Source organism: Anopheles marshallii, chromosome 3 (genome assembly GCF_943734725.1).
Source record: "Anopheles marshallii chromosome 3, idAnoMarsDA_429_01, whole genome shotgun sequence".
NCBI lineage: Eukaryota > Metazoa > Arthropoda > Insecta > Diptera > Culicidae > Anopheles > Anopheles marshallii.
This window is the reverse complement of record NC_071327.1, coordinates 49999937-50022801: the sequence shown is the minus strand read 5'-3', so window position 1 is coordinate 50022801 and position 22865 is coordinate 49999937. Positions and strand designations below refer to the sequence as shown.

At 39.0% G+C, this 22865-nt stretch overlaps 1 protein-coding gene across 1 annotated transcript in view; it reads left to right on the top strand.

Annotated features, from left to right (window-relative positions):
- The window catches only part of LOC128711869 (uncharacterized), a 39497-nt gene continuing 16632 nt past the window's right edge, over positions 1-22865 (top strand). The window contains exon 1 of the mRNA XM_053806755.1: positions 1-112. Coding sequence (XP_053662730.1) covers positions 1-112 — 112 coding nt within the window. The remainder of the gene's footprint in view (positions 113-22865) is intronic.

Genomic DNA, 22865 nt, shown 5'->3' with positions numbered 1-22865 from the left:
ATGAAGTGCAATTTTCGTTACCTGACGCTACTGGTTGGCGGGATGATGTTCAGCCTGGTGGCAGTACCGACCCAAGGATATAGCAGTGATCCGCATCTGTTCGAGAATAGAGGTAATTTTTTGCATCCATCCCATGAACAGGAAAACTGGAACTGTTTTTCTCGCTTTTTTTTTAATTTTCGTTGATAAAAAATGTCTTCCTCCGTTTCTGGCATGGTATCGCAACCACCCGGAATGGGTGATACTTTTCTTTTCCGTCCGCTCCCATGAAAAGTCTCTTCGATTTTTCTATCCAATCACTCCGTTTCGCAACCAACTGCGCGATGTTTTCCGTGTAAAACCCTGCAAATGGACGAGAGAATGCAATTTTACGGTCACTTCCTTCCGAGATGGTAATGTTGCGCCCCTTTTTTACCGCCTGTTTTGTGATGCTTGATCGGATGCATGCTTGCGATGCACCAATCGTTGCATTACATCGCACCAAGTAGCGCCAAAGTGGTCGTCCACTTTTGGCGGTGTTTTTGTTTTGTTTTATCCGAACCTCTAACCCCGAGAGCGGACGACTGATTGATTGACAAAGATAATTGAAATGCTTGAGCGAACGCGCCGTGAGACCTCTAGGGTGAAAAACACTCACAAAAAAGGTACATTATTTGGGCGCTGATTTCGTGAAAGTCAACGTCAGTGACTAACGACATTTTTTTTCTAACGCCGTGCACAATAACACTGCAGGAATGTGGCCGCTTCTTGTAGCAGCAGCATCCTTCTGCCGGCAAATAAACGGATGACAGTCGGTCCGGCTCGCGTAAGGAAAACCTTGCCCTGTTAGTGCACCAGTAAGGAACGGGAAGAAGGTAAACCGGAGATAGGATAGAAGAATGCCGGTGAGCCGTATCCGTACAGTGGACGGAGCGCCGAAGCAAAACAACTTAATTACGCTTGCAAAACAACAACTTAATTGAATTAAGCGTTGTCCAGTGCGCGAGCCGTAGTTTGCCACGTCATGGTTGTCCTGTTGATGCAGCTGCTGCTACTACTGGATGCAGCTAAGTGCAAACCAGGCCACGCTGGTACTAGCGCATGGTAGCGACAGTAGCAGTAGCAGCTGTACTGCTACGGCAGAAAATGAGTTTTGATGCTTTGTTTTTCATGCTCCTGTTCTGCTGTCTTCTATTAACGAATGGTGATTTGTCTGCGGGTATGGTACGTACGGATAAGTTTGTTTCCTTCGTAAATTGGGCACCTTGTGGGTACAGAAGTAACTGCGACCAATTGGGCACGAATAAACGGCGACGGGACAAATGGAGCGTAATATCTCCGGATGCTGCAGCGACTTTAAGGACTAATTGGGTAAATGGTTACTGACGGGAATATTGGGGCGAATTTTTTTGCAATTAAATCTGGTCGCACAGCATTTGAAGATTTGGTTCCGTTACTCGAAATGGTAATTATGCTTTGTTTAGGGTAGAAGAATTATGGTGAAATTTGTGTACGTAATTTGTATCACTTGTGATTGATATTTGTTTTATTTGCAGGCGCCAAAATAACTATTCCCAATGATATTCTTGTAACGTCTCACGTCTTCGTTTTATGAAGAATATTGAGTGATAAGTCATTTGAAGCATAATTCGACTTGGAAAATTTTTTGAATCTCTAAAGACGGGAAAACTTATGAAGCTTCATAGATTTATAAACTTGTGACATTTTTATTTACTAATATTGGGCACTATTTTTTTGTTTGCATATGGAATAGACCGATTCAACTCGAATATTTTTTTTTTTTGCAACAATTTTTAATAATTGCACGAATAATTGCGTGACTTTTCCAAAAACGTTCGGACTTCAATCATCAAAATACCGATTCATAGTAGTTTATTCTACTTGGAGACAATAAAGATTCATTAATCTGAATCAGATTTAATCAACAATATGAGTGTATCAATGTTACGAATGATAATTTGATAATCCTATCGTAATGTTTAATGGTGGAGTTGGTAAAATTGATAACAAAAATCTGTTAAAATCGACTTTAAAAATCACATAGTTTTTATTTACTTTATGATTGGCAAAAGATAAGTTATTATTTCATTACTTATAAAAAATATCTTAAAAATCATACTTTTCACCGGATATGTATATGCCCATTGTCGATGTAGTATGACAAATTTCAAAGGTATAACCTTTAGGCATAACAGATTGCCACAACTTTTCTTAGGCCATCCGGCCAAACAGGCATTAGTCATTCGGTTTGTTTTTGTTAAGAAGTAAACTTAGGGGTTGAGTGTCCTTCCCACCATTGAACGTCTTTCACCCGCTCAAGTAGAATATATAGATGACAACATTCGGCAACAAAATACACGGGACCGAAAGGTATTGTGCAGTCGTAACTCTGTGCGCATTTTTGTTATTGTTTTTTCTACAGAGATACCAAATTACCGTACCAAGAAGGGCCCCCGAAAACCAAAGGAAACATCACGAACCAGCAAGCACCGGGAAAACTTCGATTTCGAATACCAAAAGAATCGAACTGGTTCTATCCCCCGGGAACCATTAGATCAGTTACCGCGGTGAAAAAAAGAACAACCTACCGATGGATGAGCCGTATAAAAATGAGCTTCGTTACAGTGCACCATAAATAAGCGACATAAATGTGCGCAAAAAGGTTGTCGAATAAAAATGGGCCGGATGGTTTTTCGGGGTTCGAATTTGCTTACCGTAGCTGAACGGCGAGCACGGGAAATGGGTAAGAAATATGTTTTTCTTCCAAACTTCCCATCCCCCCCAACACACAAACACCGGCCGTTATCGGGCGTACAAACGGTATCGGTTTGCAAATGAATCAATGGTAGGGAAAATAGATTTCAGGACTTCTTGTCTGCCTCTGTGATACCTAGGAAAGGTTGGTGTGTCCCTTCGCTCTCTCTCTCTTCCTGTTTGCCGCTATCTGTCATAGTCTGTTGCATAGAAATAAAAAAAGGAAGACCGGTAATGGATTGCGTTCGTGCGCAAATGGCGACACATTTCCACCCGGTTCACAAACCCACCGGATGGGAAAGGTGAAAAGGTCGCGAATGGTTGCGTGCCCCGAATCGGCAGCACGAGCTGATCGGAAGATCGAGTTTTTGGTGTGTCCCGTGAGAATTTGGAGATGGTTCTTCTTAAATCAAAAGTTTCCTCTTCGAATCGATTCGGACGGTCGGTTCCGGTACGGTGACCGTGTTTGCCAACCGAAATAATGTGTCTAGAGCAGCGTATTAGTTGGTGGCGTATTCGATACTACCGTCGAGATTCGCTTCTTCCTCTAATTTCATTTTCAGCAACGAGTCGGTTCGGGTGATATATTGAATATATGCAAATATGGACAGCCCACTGCCCCCTCCTGCTCGTGAAGTCACGGACTGGAGCGCTGTGTGGCCTAGCCCCGATCACTAGCCTTGATTACTGGCCCGGTCGTTTTGGTGGACGGTTACGATTAATCCACACACACGCGTACACGAACGCGCGAACGGCCAAATGGTTACCGGGGCCGTAACAACTGGCCATTCGGTTACGGCCGGTGATGTGCTTCCGGGCAGCCGACTGGAACGAATGGAATTGTTTGTACTGTTTGTGGCCTACAATCACGGGATGGGCTTGATGTGGCCGGTGGTCCACCGTAGCCCGATGCTGCGACATTTGCGGTGATCTATTTGCACCATTTTGGGGTGGCAAATGTGGACGACAGTTGCGAATGTCGTCCAACCCCCGGCCGAACGTTACCGGACGCGAAACCCGGCAATGGATGATTCGGAGTTTGAAAATGAGCGTTATAGATGCTGGCATGCTTAACTGCCAATGATTGGAAATTAATCGTTTGCTCGTTGATGTAGCGGAATTATTGCCGATTCTGCTGCGCGCGCCCGCTGGATTGGCTGACGTTTTGGTTGTGCGGTACTTTTCGTGCCGTTGGGGTGGAATTCAATTATTTGAGTGAAGCAGACGCGTAGGCTCCGGGATAAACATGGATGTGTGTATTTGTGACTGCTTGGGACAAGGGGCACTGTTGTTTGAAGGACGCAGTTGTGATTGCGAAAGATAAGCTGCCGTTACGCGCGCACTTCGAATGGAATGTAAAATATAAACATTTAATGTTTCATCATTTCAGCCGTTCATTTTGTTGCTGTAGATTAAGTTTTAGGATAGATATTTTAAAACTCTTTACTTTTATTGCTTACTTGTGTAGTGCATTGCAACCCTGCGGTAAGAACCTTTACAGTTAAGTTCAATTTCAAAAATTCAATTTATTATTTATTCCGTTAACATTATAGGTGATAAATTTGCCAAATATTTTAAATAGATGTTAAGTATTGATTGAAAAAAATTTTTGCAATTTTATAATCCACATTGAGAAATAATATCTCATCGTTGAATTTCGTTTTTGTAGCAATTGATTAGTTTGTTCATTGAAAACTATGATTGTGGGACAAAAAAAAACTATATTTCTCTATGTATTAACTTTCAGCTGGTTCTCCGAAAAGTTCCACAGTTAGGATTTTTGGTAATAATGTCTAATTTTCAATTTAAAATATACCCAAAATAATAAGCTGTTTGAGTACATCAATGAAATTGTGAATTTCTGACCCGGGATTTATCATTCATTGATATCTGAGATATTTTATGCTAATTGTGGGTAATAGACAAACTCTAACGTTAAGATTTTTTCCCAATAAAGCAAAAAATTCGGTGTAGAATTGCCACGCGACGGAACCGGTTTAAAATCCCACCCGAACCGTCCCTTCGCAGGAATATGTGGTATTGAAATATGTGGTAAACACAAGTCTATATACTTAAAGCCTGGCCTACGAAACCAATAGCCAATGTTTCAAGCATAAAGTGATTTAATTATAATATATAACTGCCGTGTATCCAAAATTTCGATATGCAAAATGGACTGAAGAAAGACGATTTTCGAATATAACAGAAATTTACTTATTTAACGGCATTTTTCAGGCCATTTTAAGTACTGTATCAATAAAAAAAAGAACAGTTTTCAAGTTTTTGTACAAATTATTTTCGGCTTAAACTTTACCAAGCTCATTGTTAAAATCTGTTGTGATAAAATAGCAAAACTTCGGGAAAAGATTGTTTAAATGTTTGCCGGATGTAAAAATGTGTGACCGAACAAACGCACCCAGGCTCAACAGTTGTCCCCGAATACTCATCAAAACGCTAATCATTCGGTCCCACCAGACTATACCAGACAAACACGGACAAACGCACAGATTGGGTGAATTTTCTCTCACCGAAAGCACCATGAAGTACCGCCGGGAATAAAGTAATAATTTTCCGCACATAAAAAGCATTCTCGGTAGAGTGCGCGGGGTGTGTGGCGGTTCCCGGGACAATCGTTTCCGACACAATCGCATTAAATGTTCGGATCTGCTAGACTGTTAGAAAAGCGAGAAAGAGAGGGAGCAACAGAGAGAGAGAATGAGTGTGTGTGTATGTGAGAGAGAGGGATAGAGCCACGGATTGCTACGAGAAATAAATTAACAGCAAATCTATTTTCCACCGAAAAATGATGGTCAGAACGGGGCCACGGGTTCTGCTTGCTTGGATATAGTTCACGGTTGATGTCACGTCGGGGTGTTACGTTAGTGTTCATGCACGTCTGTGGGCGGTGAGGTAAGCCGTATCTTTTGTGGATCTCTCTCCCGGTGTGTTCATTTGAATGCGGCCGAGGATGGTTTTGAACTGGGAGCATCGGCCAGCGTGGCATTATTATGATACGGGAATTGAATTGTGGCTTGGATGGTTTTGGTTGATGTCACTGATGGTGGTGCTGCTGCTCCTGATGCTGATGTTGCTGTTGCTACCATACTGCACCAGATGATGATCGGTCCCTGGAGGCTTGCACTCCCCCGCTTTGGTGGCGTTCCGATGGATGGTTGTTGTTCCCATTACTGCTAACGGCTAATGATGCTCATGTGACTTTTTAGTGGTCTGATTTTTAGCAGCAGATTTCGCGTTACGCTATTCTTCGTTTGTCACTCGTCCGACCCTCCGGAGGGAGATGAATCTGCATAACGGTCGGGAAATGTCGGATGTTAGAACAATAATCGAACAATGTGTTGGTTTGCACCGAAATGGACTCATTTGCAACATAGAGCCAGTTTTTCGTTTCTTTTGTAGTTAAGCATTTTTTGGGCTCTTCAAGCATAGTACGGTCACGTTAAAATAGATATATTTTTGTTTCGGTTTTGACCCACCAGAAGGGAAATGTCATCAACTCTTTGTTGGGTCATTTGAACACTTTATAGTGGGTGTTTTCATTGAATCTAACAAGCTGACAAACTGCGGTTATGCGAAATAATTCGACGGACAGCAAGTACTCACTTTGTGGGTTTGTCGAAATGAATCCTTGTTGTAATTTTCGTTTGATGCATGAGTGCATTTCATAGTATTAGCTTGCGTGCGTGTTTTTTTTGGCACTCTATAAGTGATTGTTTTAAATAATGGTAATGCGTTTTGTGTTTATCTGACTTTTTGTTGACGACGGTTATGCTCTACATTCAATGAGAAATTAGGGAAACATTTGAACTATTTCTTCGACTGTAAATAATGTTTATGGACTCTTGGCCATTATAGAACAAAGACAAATATTTTTATAATAATTTCTTGAATGCCTACTACTTAGAGATTCTTTGGTACTGGGTAGGACATATTGAATGAACAATGAACTATACCGTAGCGTGGGGCCCTCGCTATGGATGCCAAAATGAGAAGGAGCTACGATGCAACCGCAAGCTGAAAGAACCCTTTAAAGCGTATCCCTAGTTTTTTTGGGCCGTCTCAACGGTACACATTTTTAATGATAAAATTCAATAATTTTGGTCGAGAAAATTATTACCACATTTCTCCGATTTCATACACATAAATTACAAAAGCCTACGCTAGGGTTTTAGCCAAAGTAATGATATTTGGCACAATTGGTCCAGAAGAGAAAGAGAAACATCAATCGTACAAAAAGAGGTAAAGTTTCTGCTAACTCCAAATAGACCAAGCTGGAGTTGCGAATCGTTCGTGAATTATTATTGCCGTGCAATATGTTCCAATCACGGTATTTTAGGTGTAAGAGAGTGATCTTGCAAGACTGATATTGATTTATGTGTATGATATTTCAGTGATGTGATCATCGTTTTGCTGGTTGGATATGCTGGGTGCATCATATTTGACTGCCGAGAGAGTTTGGGAGGCTCGTGTAAGTTTGAAAATTGGAACCCATCGGAGGAAGGGTACTTCATTTTGAATTATACACCGCGAGTTTTTGTTGGCATTTTGCAAGCATCGGTAATTGATGGTCGGTTTTGCAGCGAGCTGGGAACAATATTTAAATCTGTAGTAGTTCATGACTCTCCAAAGTTAACGACAGTATTTATTCAAAAGTCTTGCAATGTAACCCAATTTAGAGTCTACAAATCATCGATATCTCGTTTTAGTTTCGAACCCAACGCCTTCCTGCGAGAAGTTCTTATCCAAAATAATCCATTGAGAATTATACCCCCAACGGTGGGCAATTTAGTGAACTTTTCAGAAATTGGGTTGCAAATGACAAAAATTTCAAAAGTAGACTTGAATTTGTTCTGTGCCTTAGCCAATCTGACTATTTTAAACTTGGACCACAACAAAATAAAGTGGATTCGTAAACCATTGAATTCAAATTGTATGTCTAGTTTAGTTGTAGTGAATTTGGAGTACAATGAACTGACGGCCGTTGATTTAGAGGTGTTTTGGCCTTTTTTGAAACTGAGGCAGATTAATTTGCAAGAAAATAAACTTGAATCGCTTAGGGGAAGGATGACGAATGCGGAATTACTTGATTTACTACTCAAAAACAATCGCTTGAAATCGTTAAATTTATGCAACTGGCAAGGTATCAAACTCCCCAATTTGAGTTTTCACTCCAATATTTAGACTCGTGTGCCTCGTTGTCTGTACAAAGTAGTAGCCGAGACAGAGAAATCCTTTTCACTGATTCTGAATGAAATACAGCGCTTTCAAATAGAAAATTTGGATAATTTGCCAAACATAGAGGAAATCGACATGTCGTTTAATAAAATTCAGACTATTCCTTTGAATGAGAGTATGTATCCTTCAAATTTACGTAAATTGTATTTGTATCGCAATCCACTCGAGAGTGTATCAAATAGAACATTTGGTAGAATTAAATTATTTTTAGGTGATCCAAATAATATTTCGTATATGTTTTTTTTTTAAATGGTTTAATGATTAACCTTCGAAGTAATCCCCTTCCAATGCAATGCACCTCTTCGCCCACTCCTCGAAGTAGGTGGAGAACGCGGATGCTGGGATGTCCTTTAGTTCCGCCGTCGCTGCGGCTTCTATCTCCTCGATAGTGTCAAAACGGTGTCCTCGAAGCGGCCGTTTCGGTTATGTGGCGGTTGCGGAACAATATGGGTGCCAATTGTTGCGAAAAACTCCCTCAAAATGATGGCCGTATGGGAGGGCGCATTATCGTGGTGCAAAGCTGTTGTTTTTCCACAAATTCGGCCGCTTTCGCCGGATGGAGGTCCGCAACCGCTCCCGCCTCCCGCCGGATGGAGGTCACAATTCACAAACGCAGCACAAACTATAGTAGTCATAAGATCATTATCACTATACGCACGTCTGTTTTGGTCAGTTTTCAAAGGCCTATGGCATCTTAGAGATCGAACATGTACTCTAGTACTATTAAATGGTTCCGGAGAATTTTTCTTATCAAAGTATATTGTGCAATTTCACGACGAGTGACCAGATTATCAATTGCAAGGACCAACGGCAACGCTGCGCCAAGGTGTATGGTAAAAGATGAGACGCATAAACTTTGCTGCTCTGTGGAACACCTGAAGAATTGACGAACTCTCTGGATATGGTTTTATCGATTTTTGCGCGATAGTGTTGAGTGGTGAGATACGATTTAAAGCAGTCCACCAAAGCGCCGCAACTCCACCAGTGGGCAAACTTCGCCAACAGTGATTCTGGTGGTGATTCACCTGATCAAAAATGGACTTTAGATCAGTGTGTTTTAGTGACATTAGAACACGAATCCAACAAGATTTGTGGCCACACTGCTTCTTGGGTAGAAACCATGTCAACGTGTTGAGATCCAAAAAAAAAAAAACGAGCCAAATATCCAGCCAAAGCATCACTGCAGTTGGTATACCATCAGGCCCAGGATTGTAAGATGGTTTGATTCGTTTTAGCGCTTGTAGTACGAAGTTTCCGAATATGTTTATGTCGATCACCAACGGCACATTATTAAGAGCCGCATCCAAAGAAAAGTTGGTAGCGATAGTAGCGAATGCACTCATGAATCGGTCAACAAATAAAGTACAGATTTCTTATTTGTGTCATTATAGGTGAGAACAGCTGGTAAATAGTGTTTTTTTGCGTTTAGAGTTGTAGTTAGAGATGTACTTCCAACATCTTCTCGGGTTGACAATGAATGAAACAATGAACATTGTACGCGATAAAGGAAGCGGGAGTGAAGTTGCCTGTTGTAGCTTCTATACGCGTTATGTGCAGTGATGAATCTAAAACTTAGGCGTTGTGTTCCCCATTTACGGTAATATCGAAAGCAGGAACAATTATTCCGTTTTAATTGGCATTAGTGAGGGTTAGACCAAGGAGGGCTTCGTCGTGGTGGTTTAACCGGACAATAGGCATACAAATGATCCATGAAAGTTCGGTTGCATGGTTAACATCCGGATTTCCGTCCAGAAATGACCAGTCAGAAGAAAGTAGCACTTTATTCAGAAGCGGGAAGTTAATCACGATATGACGTAGCAGGGGTTGATTGAATCACGAAATAATGAAGTAGGGTACTGTTGCCGCTCGACTCACTTCGAAGACACACGGTAAGAGACGAAAGCAGTCGAAAGACTCAAAGTCTCTATAAGCAAACACAACAACAAGACACTCGGTAGATACAGTTAAATTGGTGGATAATGGAAATCCATTGTGAGTGAGTATAAGCGTATATTATCGTCGCATACGAAGGTTAGGTAGAGGGAGTTATCCTTAGCTTTGCATGTGTTATTTGTGTAAGTCTACCAGTTGCTGTACAAGCAATCAAGTAGAAATAGGCAGTTGCATGTTATTCTCGGGTTTCAAAAATTAGCTTGCAGTACTTTGCAGTTCGTTGCGTCTGAGATCTAAATCAGCGAAATCCAATAATAGAAACAATTCGTTGGTATTGTATGCAGCATCGTCAATTGTGAAGCATACCGTTTGCCGATCAGTTCTGGGTTAGACAAGTCTGGGTGAATTTAATCAGGTGGACCCCGTATGATAAATGTGCATTTATTTTCCTACATTTTTAGCCATAGCTGCTCGATAGCATCCGGTGAAGAGCATACAAGTAAATGAAGATGAGAGGCGATAAGAACGCAGTCACCATTAATTTTGTTACTATTTCTTCTGTTACGGCCTTTTCTGTACACATCATAGTGATCTGGGCACTATTTCGAGCAGTTAATAGTAGGACGATAGTGTCATAGTGGGTTGTAAAAACATAATTGGCTGTATCGACTTATTTTACCTCATAGCCGATACCAGCATGCCACCGGGTCGTCCCGACGACCCCTGTAGTGTTTATAAACAACTCATGCGTAGATGCATGTGTTTAAACTGCAGTTTTTTTTCTTCTTGACAAAACGACCTACTAGGTTATGCTTACCATTTCTGGCTTACTAAACTTATTTTACCACGTAGCCGGATAGTCAGTCCTGGATTGGGGATTGGTTTGGATGGGAATTTGAACCGGTCCTGTCTTATTAAGACCAGCTCGGCTACCAGTACACCATCAGGTCGTTAAAACTGCGGTGATTAAGCATGTCATTCGTAGAGGGTGGATCACAAACATAGGTAAACAAAGGACAGGATTCACGGTAGTACCGTATACAGAGGGTGCAGTAGTGTCCTGGATACTTAGCATTTAATTTCCAATGCAGTTTTTTAAATCAAATCAACAACACGTACCAGCCACAATAGACGTATCAAATATTTCCGGCCTTTTTGAAATAAAATTGCAGCTTAATTGATAAATAATAAATTCATTAGAAACACTTGTTGTGCGATACAACTATAATATTCAAATCACTTTTTATAAAACGCAACACAGAAATGATTCACAGCCACCAACGTTAATGGCCATTATTATTTGTTGGACATGTCATAAAAGGTCGACTAACGTGGTTAGTAGCTCAGTAGAAGAAAAATCGCATGATCGAAGGTTTGGTTGGAAATGTAAATTGGAACTGTTAATGGCATGTGCTATGTTTCAATTGTGGTAATTGAGATGTGAAACAGTGAGTTTAGAGGTCGGACATTACTTGACGCGTGTTACATTGCAGGATCGTGATCATCGGTGCTCTAGCTGGCCATGTGGGAAGCTTCATATTTGACTGTAGAAAACATTTAGGCGGATCGTGTGAGATTAAGAACTGGAACCCACCTGTGGAAGGATACTTCGTTTTGAAATATGTACCGACTACAATCGATATCGTTTCATTACTTAACCTACAATTATCAACCATTGATGAACGGATATGTAGCGAGCTAGGAATTTCAATCTTATTTCTAAATATTTTAGATTCTCCTATGTTGAAAACTGCTTCGTTTACAAATTCATGCCATGTGCCAAATATTGTTATTAAAAAATCATCAATAATTCGGTTAAGTTTCGAACACAACACCAACATTAATGGTGTGACCATCATTAACAGCCCAATCCGCATTATTCCACGAACTCTGCGCAACTTACTCAATTTGATGATGTTCACGATTAAATTGGCCCAAGTTACTAATGTGGACTTGAATTTGTTTTGCACATTGCATAAACTTAATATTTTAAATTTAGGACAAAACAAAATTACGCACATTCTTCGACCGACGCACGCATCATGCAATCCAACTTTGAAGATAATTTATTTGAATGACAATGCGTTGGAAGAGATAAATTTGGAGGTGTTTTGGCCTTTCTCGAATCTATCAGTGATACATTTGCAAGGAAATAAGATCGAAACCGTTACTGGACAGTTGACGAATCCGGCAGTACATGTTATATTTCTGAATCACAACCGCATAACAGTATTAGATTTCTGTAACTGGGAAGGTGCTAAAGTTTCCAACATCAGAGTATCTTACAACAATCTGACTCGTGTCCCTCGTTGCTTGCATAAAATAATAACGCGAACAGCTCGATTAATCACCTTAGATTGGAATCAAATAGATTGCATTGAAATGGACGATTTCGAACAGTTTCCTGAATTAGAAGTGATTGATTTGACGTACAACAACATCACAGCCATTCCAATGAACGAGAGCTTGTATCCTCCGAAGTTACGTGAATTGAAATTGTTCAAAAATCCGTTTTCAATGTTACCGAATGGAACATTTGAGAGGATTATTCTAAATTTACAGGGTATAATGACTATATCTGACCCATCTAATGGTAATTAGTAGTTCATTTTATCGGCCAATCGATTTGAATGGAAAAATCCCGCTGTTGTTTTAGTAGTTCAGTACATGTGGCGAGAGAGTAGGTATGAGAAAGAGAAAGCAAGAGTGGTTTTCGGCGGAGAGAAAGTGAGGATACTTTTCATTCTGAGGGCAGTTTGATTTTCAAACTTGACAAGAGTACACGGAAAATAAAGTGACATGTAATTGTTCCCTGATCTCGGTCTCAATTCTGTTTTACATATTTGTTGTGTGAAAGAATATTTTTTTTTATCAGGTCTATAAATAAGCGTTGACGGTTTTTTTATGGTGCAACCTGGAGCCACGCAATGACAGCCACTCGGCCATGGCGCGCAATTGTCATGTGTGCGATGTGTGCGTGAGTGTCCTAGGGCGCTAACCGCAAGATCGGGTCAGCGCGTAAGCGAAGGAGTATGGATTCGGTTGTGAGATAGCGAAGCGTTCGGTGTGCTGCGAGCGGTGCGCGAGTAAATATATTTAGTAATAAAGTATTGTATCGTTCATGTCTTAAATCAGTGTTTATTGTACAACTCAGGCACCCCAAAAGCAAAGACATAACAGTTTTTTTACGGAGTTCCAAGCCTCATAGGCCCGAATGAGCATCGATTTTATTCAGAAAAGTAATTTCCGTCACTTTGTACAATCTTTTCCCATCTTTTTTTTACAGATTGTGGATTCCTTCATAAAAAAGAAATCTGGTTGGGTCGTAATCCATTTGTCGATTCAATTTTTCAGTTTGGCGCAATTCTGAAAGTGCTGCGCGGTCAAGCCATGCTCCATCGACAGGAACATACTTTGCATTTAATTTCCAATGCAGTTTTTTTTAAATCAAATCAACAGCAGGTACCAGCCACAATAGACGTATCAAATATTTCCGGCCTTTTTGAAATAAAATTGCAGCTTAATTGATAAATAATAAATTCATAAGAAACACTTGTTGTGCGATACAACTATAATATTCAAATCACTTTTTATAAAATGCAACACGGAAATGATTCACAGCCACCAACGTTAATGGCCGTTATTATTTGTTGGACATGTCATAAAAGGTCGACTAACGTGGTTAGTAGCTCAGTACAAGAAAAATCGCATGATCGAAGGTTTGGTTGGAATTGTAAATTGGAACTGTAAATGGCATGTGCTATGTTTCAATTGTGGTAACTGAAATGTGAAACAGTGAGTTTAGAGGTCGGACATTACTTGACGCGTGTTACATTGCAGGATCGTGATCATCGGTGCTCTAGCTGGCCATGTCGGAAGCTTCATATTTGACTGTAGAAAACATTTAGGCGGATCGTGTGCGCTTAAGAACTGGAACCCACCTGTGGAAGGATACTTCGTTTTGAAATATGTACCGACCAAAACCCGTACTGTTTCAATACTTAACCTACAATTATCAACCATTGATGAACGGATATGTAGCGAGCTAGGAACTTCAATCTTATTTCTAAAAATTTTTGACTCTCCTATGTTGAAAACTGCCTCGTTTACAAATTCATGCCATGTGCCAGGTATTGTTATTACAAAATCATCACTAATTCGGTTAAGTTTCGAACACAACACCTTCATTAGAGGCGTAACCATCGTTAACAGCCCAATCCGCATTATTCCACGAACGCTGCGCAACTTACTCAATGCGAGGAAGTTCACGATTCAATTGACCCAAGTTACTAATGTGGACTTCATTTTGTTTTGCACATTGCATAAACTAGATATTTTAAATTTAGGACAAAACAAAATTACGCACATTCTTCGACCGACGCACGCATCATGCAATCCAACTTTGAAGACAATTTATTTGAATGGCAATGCGTTGGAAGAGATAAATTTGGAGGTGTTTTGGCCTTTCTCGAATCTATCAGTGATACATTTGCAAGGAAATAAGATCGAAACCGTTACTGGACAGTTGACGAATCCGGCAGTACATGTTATATTTCTGAATCACAACCGCATAACAGTATTAGATTTCTGTAACTGGGAAGGTGCTAAAGTTTCCAACATCAGAGTATCTTACAACAATCTGACTCGTGTCCCTCGTTGCTTGCATAAAATAATAACGCGAACAGCTCGATTAATCACCTTAGATTGGAATCAAATAGATTGCATTGAAATGGACGATTTCGAACAGTTCCCTGAATTAGAAGATGATTGATTTGACGTACAACAACATCACAGCCATTCCAATGAACGAGAGCTTGTATCCTCCGAAGTTACGTGAATTGAAATTGTTCAAAAATCCGTTTTCAATGTTACCGAATGGAACATTTGAGAGGATTATTATAAATTTGAAGGGTATAATGAGTATGTCCTACACACCTAATCGTAATTAGTAGTTCATTTTATCGGCCAATCGATTTGAATGGAAAAATCTCGCTGTTGTTTTAGTAGTTCAGTACATGTGGCGAGAGAGTAGGTATGAGAAAGAGAAAGCAAGAGTGGTTTTCGGCGGAGAGAAAGTGAGGATACTTTTCATTCCGAGGGCAGTTTGATTTTCAAACTTGACAAGAGTACACGGAAAATAAAGTGACATGTAACTGTTCCCTGATCTCGGTCTTAATTCTGTTTTACATATTTGTTGTGTGAAAGAATTAATTTTTTTTTATCAGGTCTATAAATAAGCGTTGACGGTTTTTTATGGTGCAACCTGATCAGTTGGAGCCAAGCACTGACAGCCACTCGGCCATGGCGCGCAATTGTCATGTGTGCGATGTGTGCGTGAGTGTCCTAGGGCGCTAACCGCAAGATCGGGTCAGCGCGTAAGCGAAGGAGTATGGATTCGGTTGTGAGATAGCGAAGCGTTCGGTGTGCTGCGAGCGGTGCGCGAGTAAATATATTTAGTAATAAAGTATTGTATCGTTTATGTCTTAAATCAGTGTTTATTGTACAACTCGGGCACCCCAAAAGCAGAGACATAACAGTTTTTTTTACGGAGTTCCAAGCCTCATAGGCCCGAATGGGCATCGATTTTATTCAGAAAAGTAATTTCCGTCACTTTGTACAATCTGTTTACGCTTTGCACGTCACACACTGTTTGTTTTTGTTGTGACGTCCTTTTTGTTGGCTGTCCGCGCACCTGTTTAATGTATCAATATTTTCACTGGGGCAGCGTTAGCTTAATTTTTGGCTGCGTTAGGGCTACGGCCATTTCGGATGCGTAAAAATTACACCATTGTACAAACAACCACGAAATAGAGCAGCACGTACGCCGAACGGCCAACCCGGAACAATCATTTGAACATTTCACCGGTTTTGAAAGAAACACTAAAACACAACGTAGGGATCGATCGCGAACACAATCTTTTCCCATCTTTTGGACAGTGTTGACGACAGCACCACATGATTGGGTCAACACGGCCGGTCGACGGAACAAAATGCATGCAAGACAACTTTAAAAAACAAACGATATCGAGCAGGATAAAAATGCTGACCGCGATCGGTCAGCATTAAGTTATGCAAAACTGAAAATTGTATAAAACTGCTGACCACGATCGGTCAGCAGAAAATTAGTATATAAGCTAGAATAATTCTTTAATAAAGGGACTTTCAAACCAGAACTCAACAAGAACTAGCGTTTGACTGTTCTCGCCAAGTCGGACGGTAAATCCTCCTGTCTTGGCTCTTTCCCAACGAGTTTAGATTCGTTGTGGAAACTTTAGACAGATTGTGGATTCCTTCATAAAAAAGAAATCTAGTTGGGTCGCAATCCATTTTTCGATTCAATTTTTCAGTTTGGCGCAATTCTGAAAGTGCTGCGCGGTCAAGCCATGCTCCATCGACAGGAACATACTTAGCATTTAATTTCCAATGCAGTTTTTTAAATCAAATCAACAACACGTACCAGCCACAATAGACGTATCAAATATTTCCGGCCTTTTTGAAATAAAATTGCAGCTTAATTGATAAATAATAAATTCATTAGAAACACTTGTTGTGCGATACAACTATAATATTCAAATCACTTTTTATAAAATGCAACACGGAAATGATTCACAGCCACCAACGTTAATGGCCGTTATTATTTGTTGGACATGTCATAAAAGGTCGACTAACGTGGTTAGTAGCTCAGTACAAGAAAAATCGCATGATCGAAGGTTTGGTTGGAATTGTAAATTGGAACTGTAAATGGCATGTGCTATGTTTCAATTGTGGTAATTGAGATGTGAAACAGTGAGTTTAGAGGTCGGACATTACTTGACGCGTGTTACATTGCAGGATCGTGATCATCGGTGCTCTAGCTGGCCATGTAGGAAGCTTCATATTTGACTGTAGAAAACATTTAGGCGGATCGTGTGCGCTTAAGAACTGGAACCCACCTGTGGAAGGATACTTCGTTTTGAAATATGTGCCTTCCTATATCGATGGTGTTACAGTACATAACCTACAATTATCAACCATTGATGGACGGATATGTAGCGAGCTAGGAACTTCAAACTTATTTCTAAAAATTTTTGACTCTCCTATGTTGAAAAATGCTTTGTTTTCGAAATCTTGCAGTTTATTTGCTATTCAAATTCACACATCATCACTAATTCGGTTAAGTTTCGAACACAACACCTTCATTAGTGGCGTAACCATCGTTAACAGCCCAATCCGCATTATTCCACGAACGCTGCGCAACTTACTCAACTTAAAAAAATTATTGTTTCGAATGACCCAAGTTACTGGTGTGGATTTGAATTTGTTTTGCACATTGCATAAACTAGATATTTTAAATTTAGGACAAAACAAAATTACACACATTGTTCCACCCGTCGACGCATCATGCAATCCAAAATTGGATACCATTAACTTTGATTATAATGCATTGGAAGAGATAAATTTGGAGGTGTTTTGGCCTTTCTCGAATCTGTCAGTGATACATTTGCAAGGAAATAAGATCGAAACCGTTACTGGACAGTTGACGAATCCGGCAGTAAATGTTATATTTCTGAATCACAACCGTTTAAAAGTATTAGATTTCTGTAACTGGGAAGGTGCTAAAGTTTCCAACATCAGAGTATCTTACAACAATCTGACTCGTGTCCCTCGTTGCTTGCATAAAATAATTCCGCGAACAGCTCGATTAATCACCTTAGCTTGGAATCAAATAGATTGCATTGAAATGGACGATTTCGAACAGTTTCCTGAATTAGAAGTGATTGATTTGACGTACAACAACATCACAACCATTCCAATGAACGAGAGCTTGTATCCTCCGAAGTTACGTGAATTGAAATTGTTCAAAAATCCGTTTTTAATGTTACCGAATGGATCATTTGAGAGGATTATTATAAATTTGGAGGGTATAATGAGTATGTCCTACACATCTAATCGTAATTAGTAGTTCATTTTATCGGCCAATCGATTTGAATGGAAAAAATCCCGCTGTTGTTTTAGTAGTTCAGTACATGTGGCGAGAGTGTAGGTATGAGATAGAGAAAGCAAGAGTGGTTTTTGGTGGAGAGAAAGTGAGGATACTTTTCATTCCGAGGGCAGCTTGATTTTCAGACTTGACAAGAGTACACGGAAAATAAAGTGACATGTAACTGTTCCCTGATCTCGGTCTCAATTCTCCTTTACTCTCTAGCGTTTATGAGACAATTCTTTGTTGCAATAGTGTTTGAAACACTCTCATAGTTTTATCTTGTATAGGTATTACATTTTGGAAACATGATTAGGCATTTACATTATATGCATTTCGGATTCGTCATGTCAAGCTGATCTTTAATATAGCGAGAGATCAGCGTCAAACAGTAGTCCTGCTCTGGTTACCCAACAACAAACGTGATCGTAAATTACAACAGTATCTGAAGATAGAAATATCCGAGTGACTCTAAGACCTAAGATACAAGACAAGAGATACAAGATACAAGAGATTGTAGGTTTAAGCAATCGGCAAAACAATAAGAAGTAACTTAACAATATGGAAATTGTAATCTTTTCATTCGAGACCAGCAGTATATTGCCGGTAGGGAGTATCCAAGAAAAAGCTGGAACGAACGTGCTGGTTCTATTTTGGGATGGTCAAGAATAGCGTTTTCCGCAGACTACCAACTGAGCACTGAATAGACCACTATAGAAAAATGAGACAGGAAGTTGTAGACCTAAGGAATAAGAAAGACAATAAAAAGAGGATTCATCTTGAAAATGAGGATCGATTCAAACGGACGAAAGTCATGACACCAACATTCCCAATTACACTCAGAAGCGATGGACAAATTTATTTTAGGCAAAACTCAAACAGAAAAACAAATCCAATAATTTCTAGACAAACACAGACTGACTGTAAATGACCACGAAAAATGGTTCTGGGCAGTTGGAGTATGATCATCTGATATCGCTCAATGCTTTTTATTACATTGCATTATGATTATATGCATTATATTATCTTCAATACTAACCCCACTGCTTCCAGCTATCACGGCCTCTAACTCCGCTCAGGGTCACCAATGAGCTCAACCCGCCACTGACAGTACGGATTGCAACACAGATACATGTTTATAAATACAATACATGTTTGAGTAGTCATGTTTTTGGTTTCGTTTATTTTAGTGGTAAATTTTCGTAAGGAAGTAATGCTCCGCGTTACACTGATACGTGCATCGTTCGTATTGGGCTTCACGAGTCAGAGACTTACTATAAATACTAAAATAGCGCGAAATTTTGGATTTTGCATGTAAATATTTTCTATTCGTTTATCTGTTATAATTAATCTATTATTCATTGTTTACTTTGAATAAACTCATTAAGTGGAAATGCATAAATTCAATCAACTTAGTAATTCAATAAAGAAATTATTTTGAGAGCAATATCAGTGCAATATATCAGTCGATATCAGTCCCGCAAGATGCTGAGTTACAGCGTTTCGAATCATATAAGGGTTCAACCGTTTGGGTGAATTTTGCAATTCATTGGTAGATATTTTCAATCGATGAGGAGAAACTTGCTATAATAAAGGGGTTATGTGGAAACATATTGGGGATTTTTTTTTACAAAAACGCTCTGAAGAGCAATCTGTCAATTGTTTTCAAAACAAAAGCAAAATTCCCCTGTAAGTTTGCACACTCCTCTTTTATGATTGCAAATTTCTCTTCATGAACTGAAAATATTCCCCAGTGTATTGCAAAATTCCCCCAAACGGTTGAAATCTTCCCTTATATGATTCGAACCCCATATTTACCCCCAGTTACGATAGTTTCAACCAATGCGGCCCGCGAACTGAAAAAAATGGAGACCCCTGCTTTCGATGATAAATGAAAAAAAAAATTTTCTAATGTTTCCTCGTTGGCAGGTCAAATCAGGTTATGAGTAATCATCACCGAAATTAATGTCTAACTGTAGTTTCGATCGAAAGGAATAGTTTAAATTTGAATATAAGAAATTTGATAAGTACAAAGCAAATTGATCCAGTTTAGAACAATAATTTATTAGTTGACACACGATTCTTAGATTATGGTAGATGTGTTATTTCTGCAAAGATAAAAAGCACCGAGCAAAGAGAGTAACCACCGGATGATCTCTTCAATAATAAAATAATTTGAAGAAGGATGCTCTTGATCTTGATAGGTTTTCTTGTACCCTTTTGCGATAGCTTGCAGGGGAATTCAAATAAGACTGTGCAAACGATAGTTAGTTAATGTATCGTTTTTCATTTTTCATATCTAATCTAATTTTGAAACATGTTTTGAAATATCTAACACAAATAAGTAGATAGAAAAACAGAAAGAAAAAGTGACGGCACATGAGGTAGAGAGATAGATGAGGAGAAAGAGAGACAGATGTAATACAAATAATGAAATAAAAAGAGCATGTAGTTGATACCTTCAGGAAAGCTAACGAAGCGCAAAACGGTTGGGTTTTTTTAACATCGATAAAAAAAAGAATAATTGCATTTTAATAAAAACAGGGAGGACATGAATATGAGATATATTTCACTCCACAGTAGCCAATAGACGAAAACAAAATGAAAAAGAAACAAACAACAATAGACAAACGACAAATCGGCTGTCATTAACAAAAATGGCATTTACAACTGAATTTAAGCATATGGGTATAAAACGATCACAGTTTTGTGGCAATATACAAAGTAGTACAACAAAAGCTCTGCCCTAGGATTTTAGGAAAAGTGATGATATTTTGCACAATTGGTTCAAATACGAGAAGACGTGTGAATGGAGCATGGTATTAGAAACGTGCAACAGTAACAGATTTGCCAACTTTGCATTAATTGTTTGTGGTATTTTAGTGTTCTCATCATTACTGGTCTGTTTGGCCTTGTCAGAGGTTTCACATTCGATTGCAGAGAATTAGAAGGTCCATGCTGTATTTTTGAAAACTGGAACCCATCTGAGGAAGGATATTTCATTTTGAAATACACACCGACCCACATTTCTGATGTGCAAGTACGTAATTTACAAACATCTTCAATTAAAGCAGAGTTTTGCTTAGAATTAGGAAAAGTGTTTGATAGGGTTGAAATTGAACGTAGTTCCATGTTGAAAATTGCTTCATTAACGAGAGACTGTAATGTAAGTGTTTTTAGCATCTACAAGTCATCGATCATTCAGCTCAATTTTGAACAAAACACCAACATAAGAGGCATATACCTTGCAAAAAGTCCTATGAGAATTATTCCACCAACGGTGAGCAATTTACTCAACTTGCAGGAAATAACCATACGAATGACGCAAATTGGAAGTGTGGATTTAAATTTGTTTTGCAACTTAAAAGAGATGGAGGCTTTAGATGTTGGTCACAACAAAGTCACACACATTGTTCGTCCAACCAATGCGCCTTGCATACCGTTCATGAGAGTGTTGCAACTGGAGTGTAACTTACTGGTGGAGATAAATTTGGATGTGTTTTGGACATTTGAGGAGCTGATAAAAATTGACTTAAGTGAAAATATGATCGAGACGCTTACTGGTCAGCTGATGAATCCGGGAGTACAAGATGTGTTACTAGCTCGCAATCGCATAAAAGTGCTGGATTTTTGCAACTGGCAGGGTACCAAAGTGCCAAACTTAAACGTATCTTTCAATAACTTAACTCGTGTCCCTCGTTGCCTGTTCAAAATATTACCTGAAGATTGTAAAGATTTTCTTCTGGTTGTGAATCAAATCGATCGTTTGGAAATAGGAGATTTCATGCAGTTGCCTAATTTAGAATTGATTGATTTGTCATTTAACCAAATTCCTTCCATTCCTTTGAATGAGAGTTTATATCCTGCGAAGCTAAGTGAACTTAGATTGTATAAAAATCCAATCGTTAGCGTACCGAATGGGACTTTTGAGCGAATCAAGCTAAGCTTTGGAGAACGCTATAGTATTAGAAATATTCCACTCAATATGCAGTTGAATGTCTGATAACAGTGGCTTCTGGAATGCCTATTTTAACGAAATAATGTTCAGTATGTTAAACAGGAATGCATTTCCATTATATGGTCGTAAATTATATATATGGTCGTAAATTATATATAAAATATGGTCGTTTTTACTTTACAATACGTAAGAAATGGTTATTCTTGGTACCCTTTGTTGGTTGGTAAATAGTGATTTTTCTCATTAAAGAATAATTAAGCGTTTTGCCGAGTACACCCGGGATAAGGTGACCTTTCACTGTGTGAAGAAACGAATGTCTTCAAACGAATGTGAATTGTACATTAGATAAAGCTGCCATAAGTTATACGCAATACAGCAAAAGAGTTATTAAGCGAGCTTTTAAGAGAGACAGAGAGATTTAAACAATTTTTTTGTAATGATCTTTTGTATAAATGTAGTATGATGTTGCATTTCTACAACAACTTTACATTTAACTTTTTGTTTGTTTTCATTTGCACTGATACTCCCAATATAGGATGGGTAAATAAAATATCAAAAAAGCCCGTAAATATGAGTTTTGTTGCCAAATAGAAGAAGAGACAGTAGGTTAAATCGTTAATTATTGCACATCACCCAAATTTTGCATACTGTGTTTAAATTGTTTTACTTCCGACGACGACCTAATCGACGATAGTTGTTCCGAAATCGACGATAAAGAATCGCCTTGGTTCGAAGTGGACATAAAAGTTCCTCAGACGCCTAAAATATTATTCTAACTCTGCCGGTGCTCACTAAATGTGATAAAAAAAAAACAAAAAATGTCACAGAGTTACATTCCAACTTATCTAGCCGGTGATTTAAATAAAAAAAAATAAAACAAAAAACTTTGTTCAATAATTGGTTGCCACAAGTTTGACATGATGATTGATCATTGAATGTGGTGATTTTGACAGAATACAATAATTGTATATCAAGTGTGCAATAATATAATTTAAAGGTTTTGTTGGTTTGATATTTAATGGGCAATAGAGTGACGCGAAAATTCTA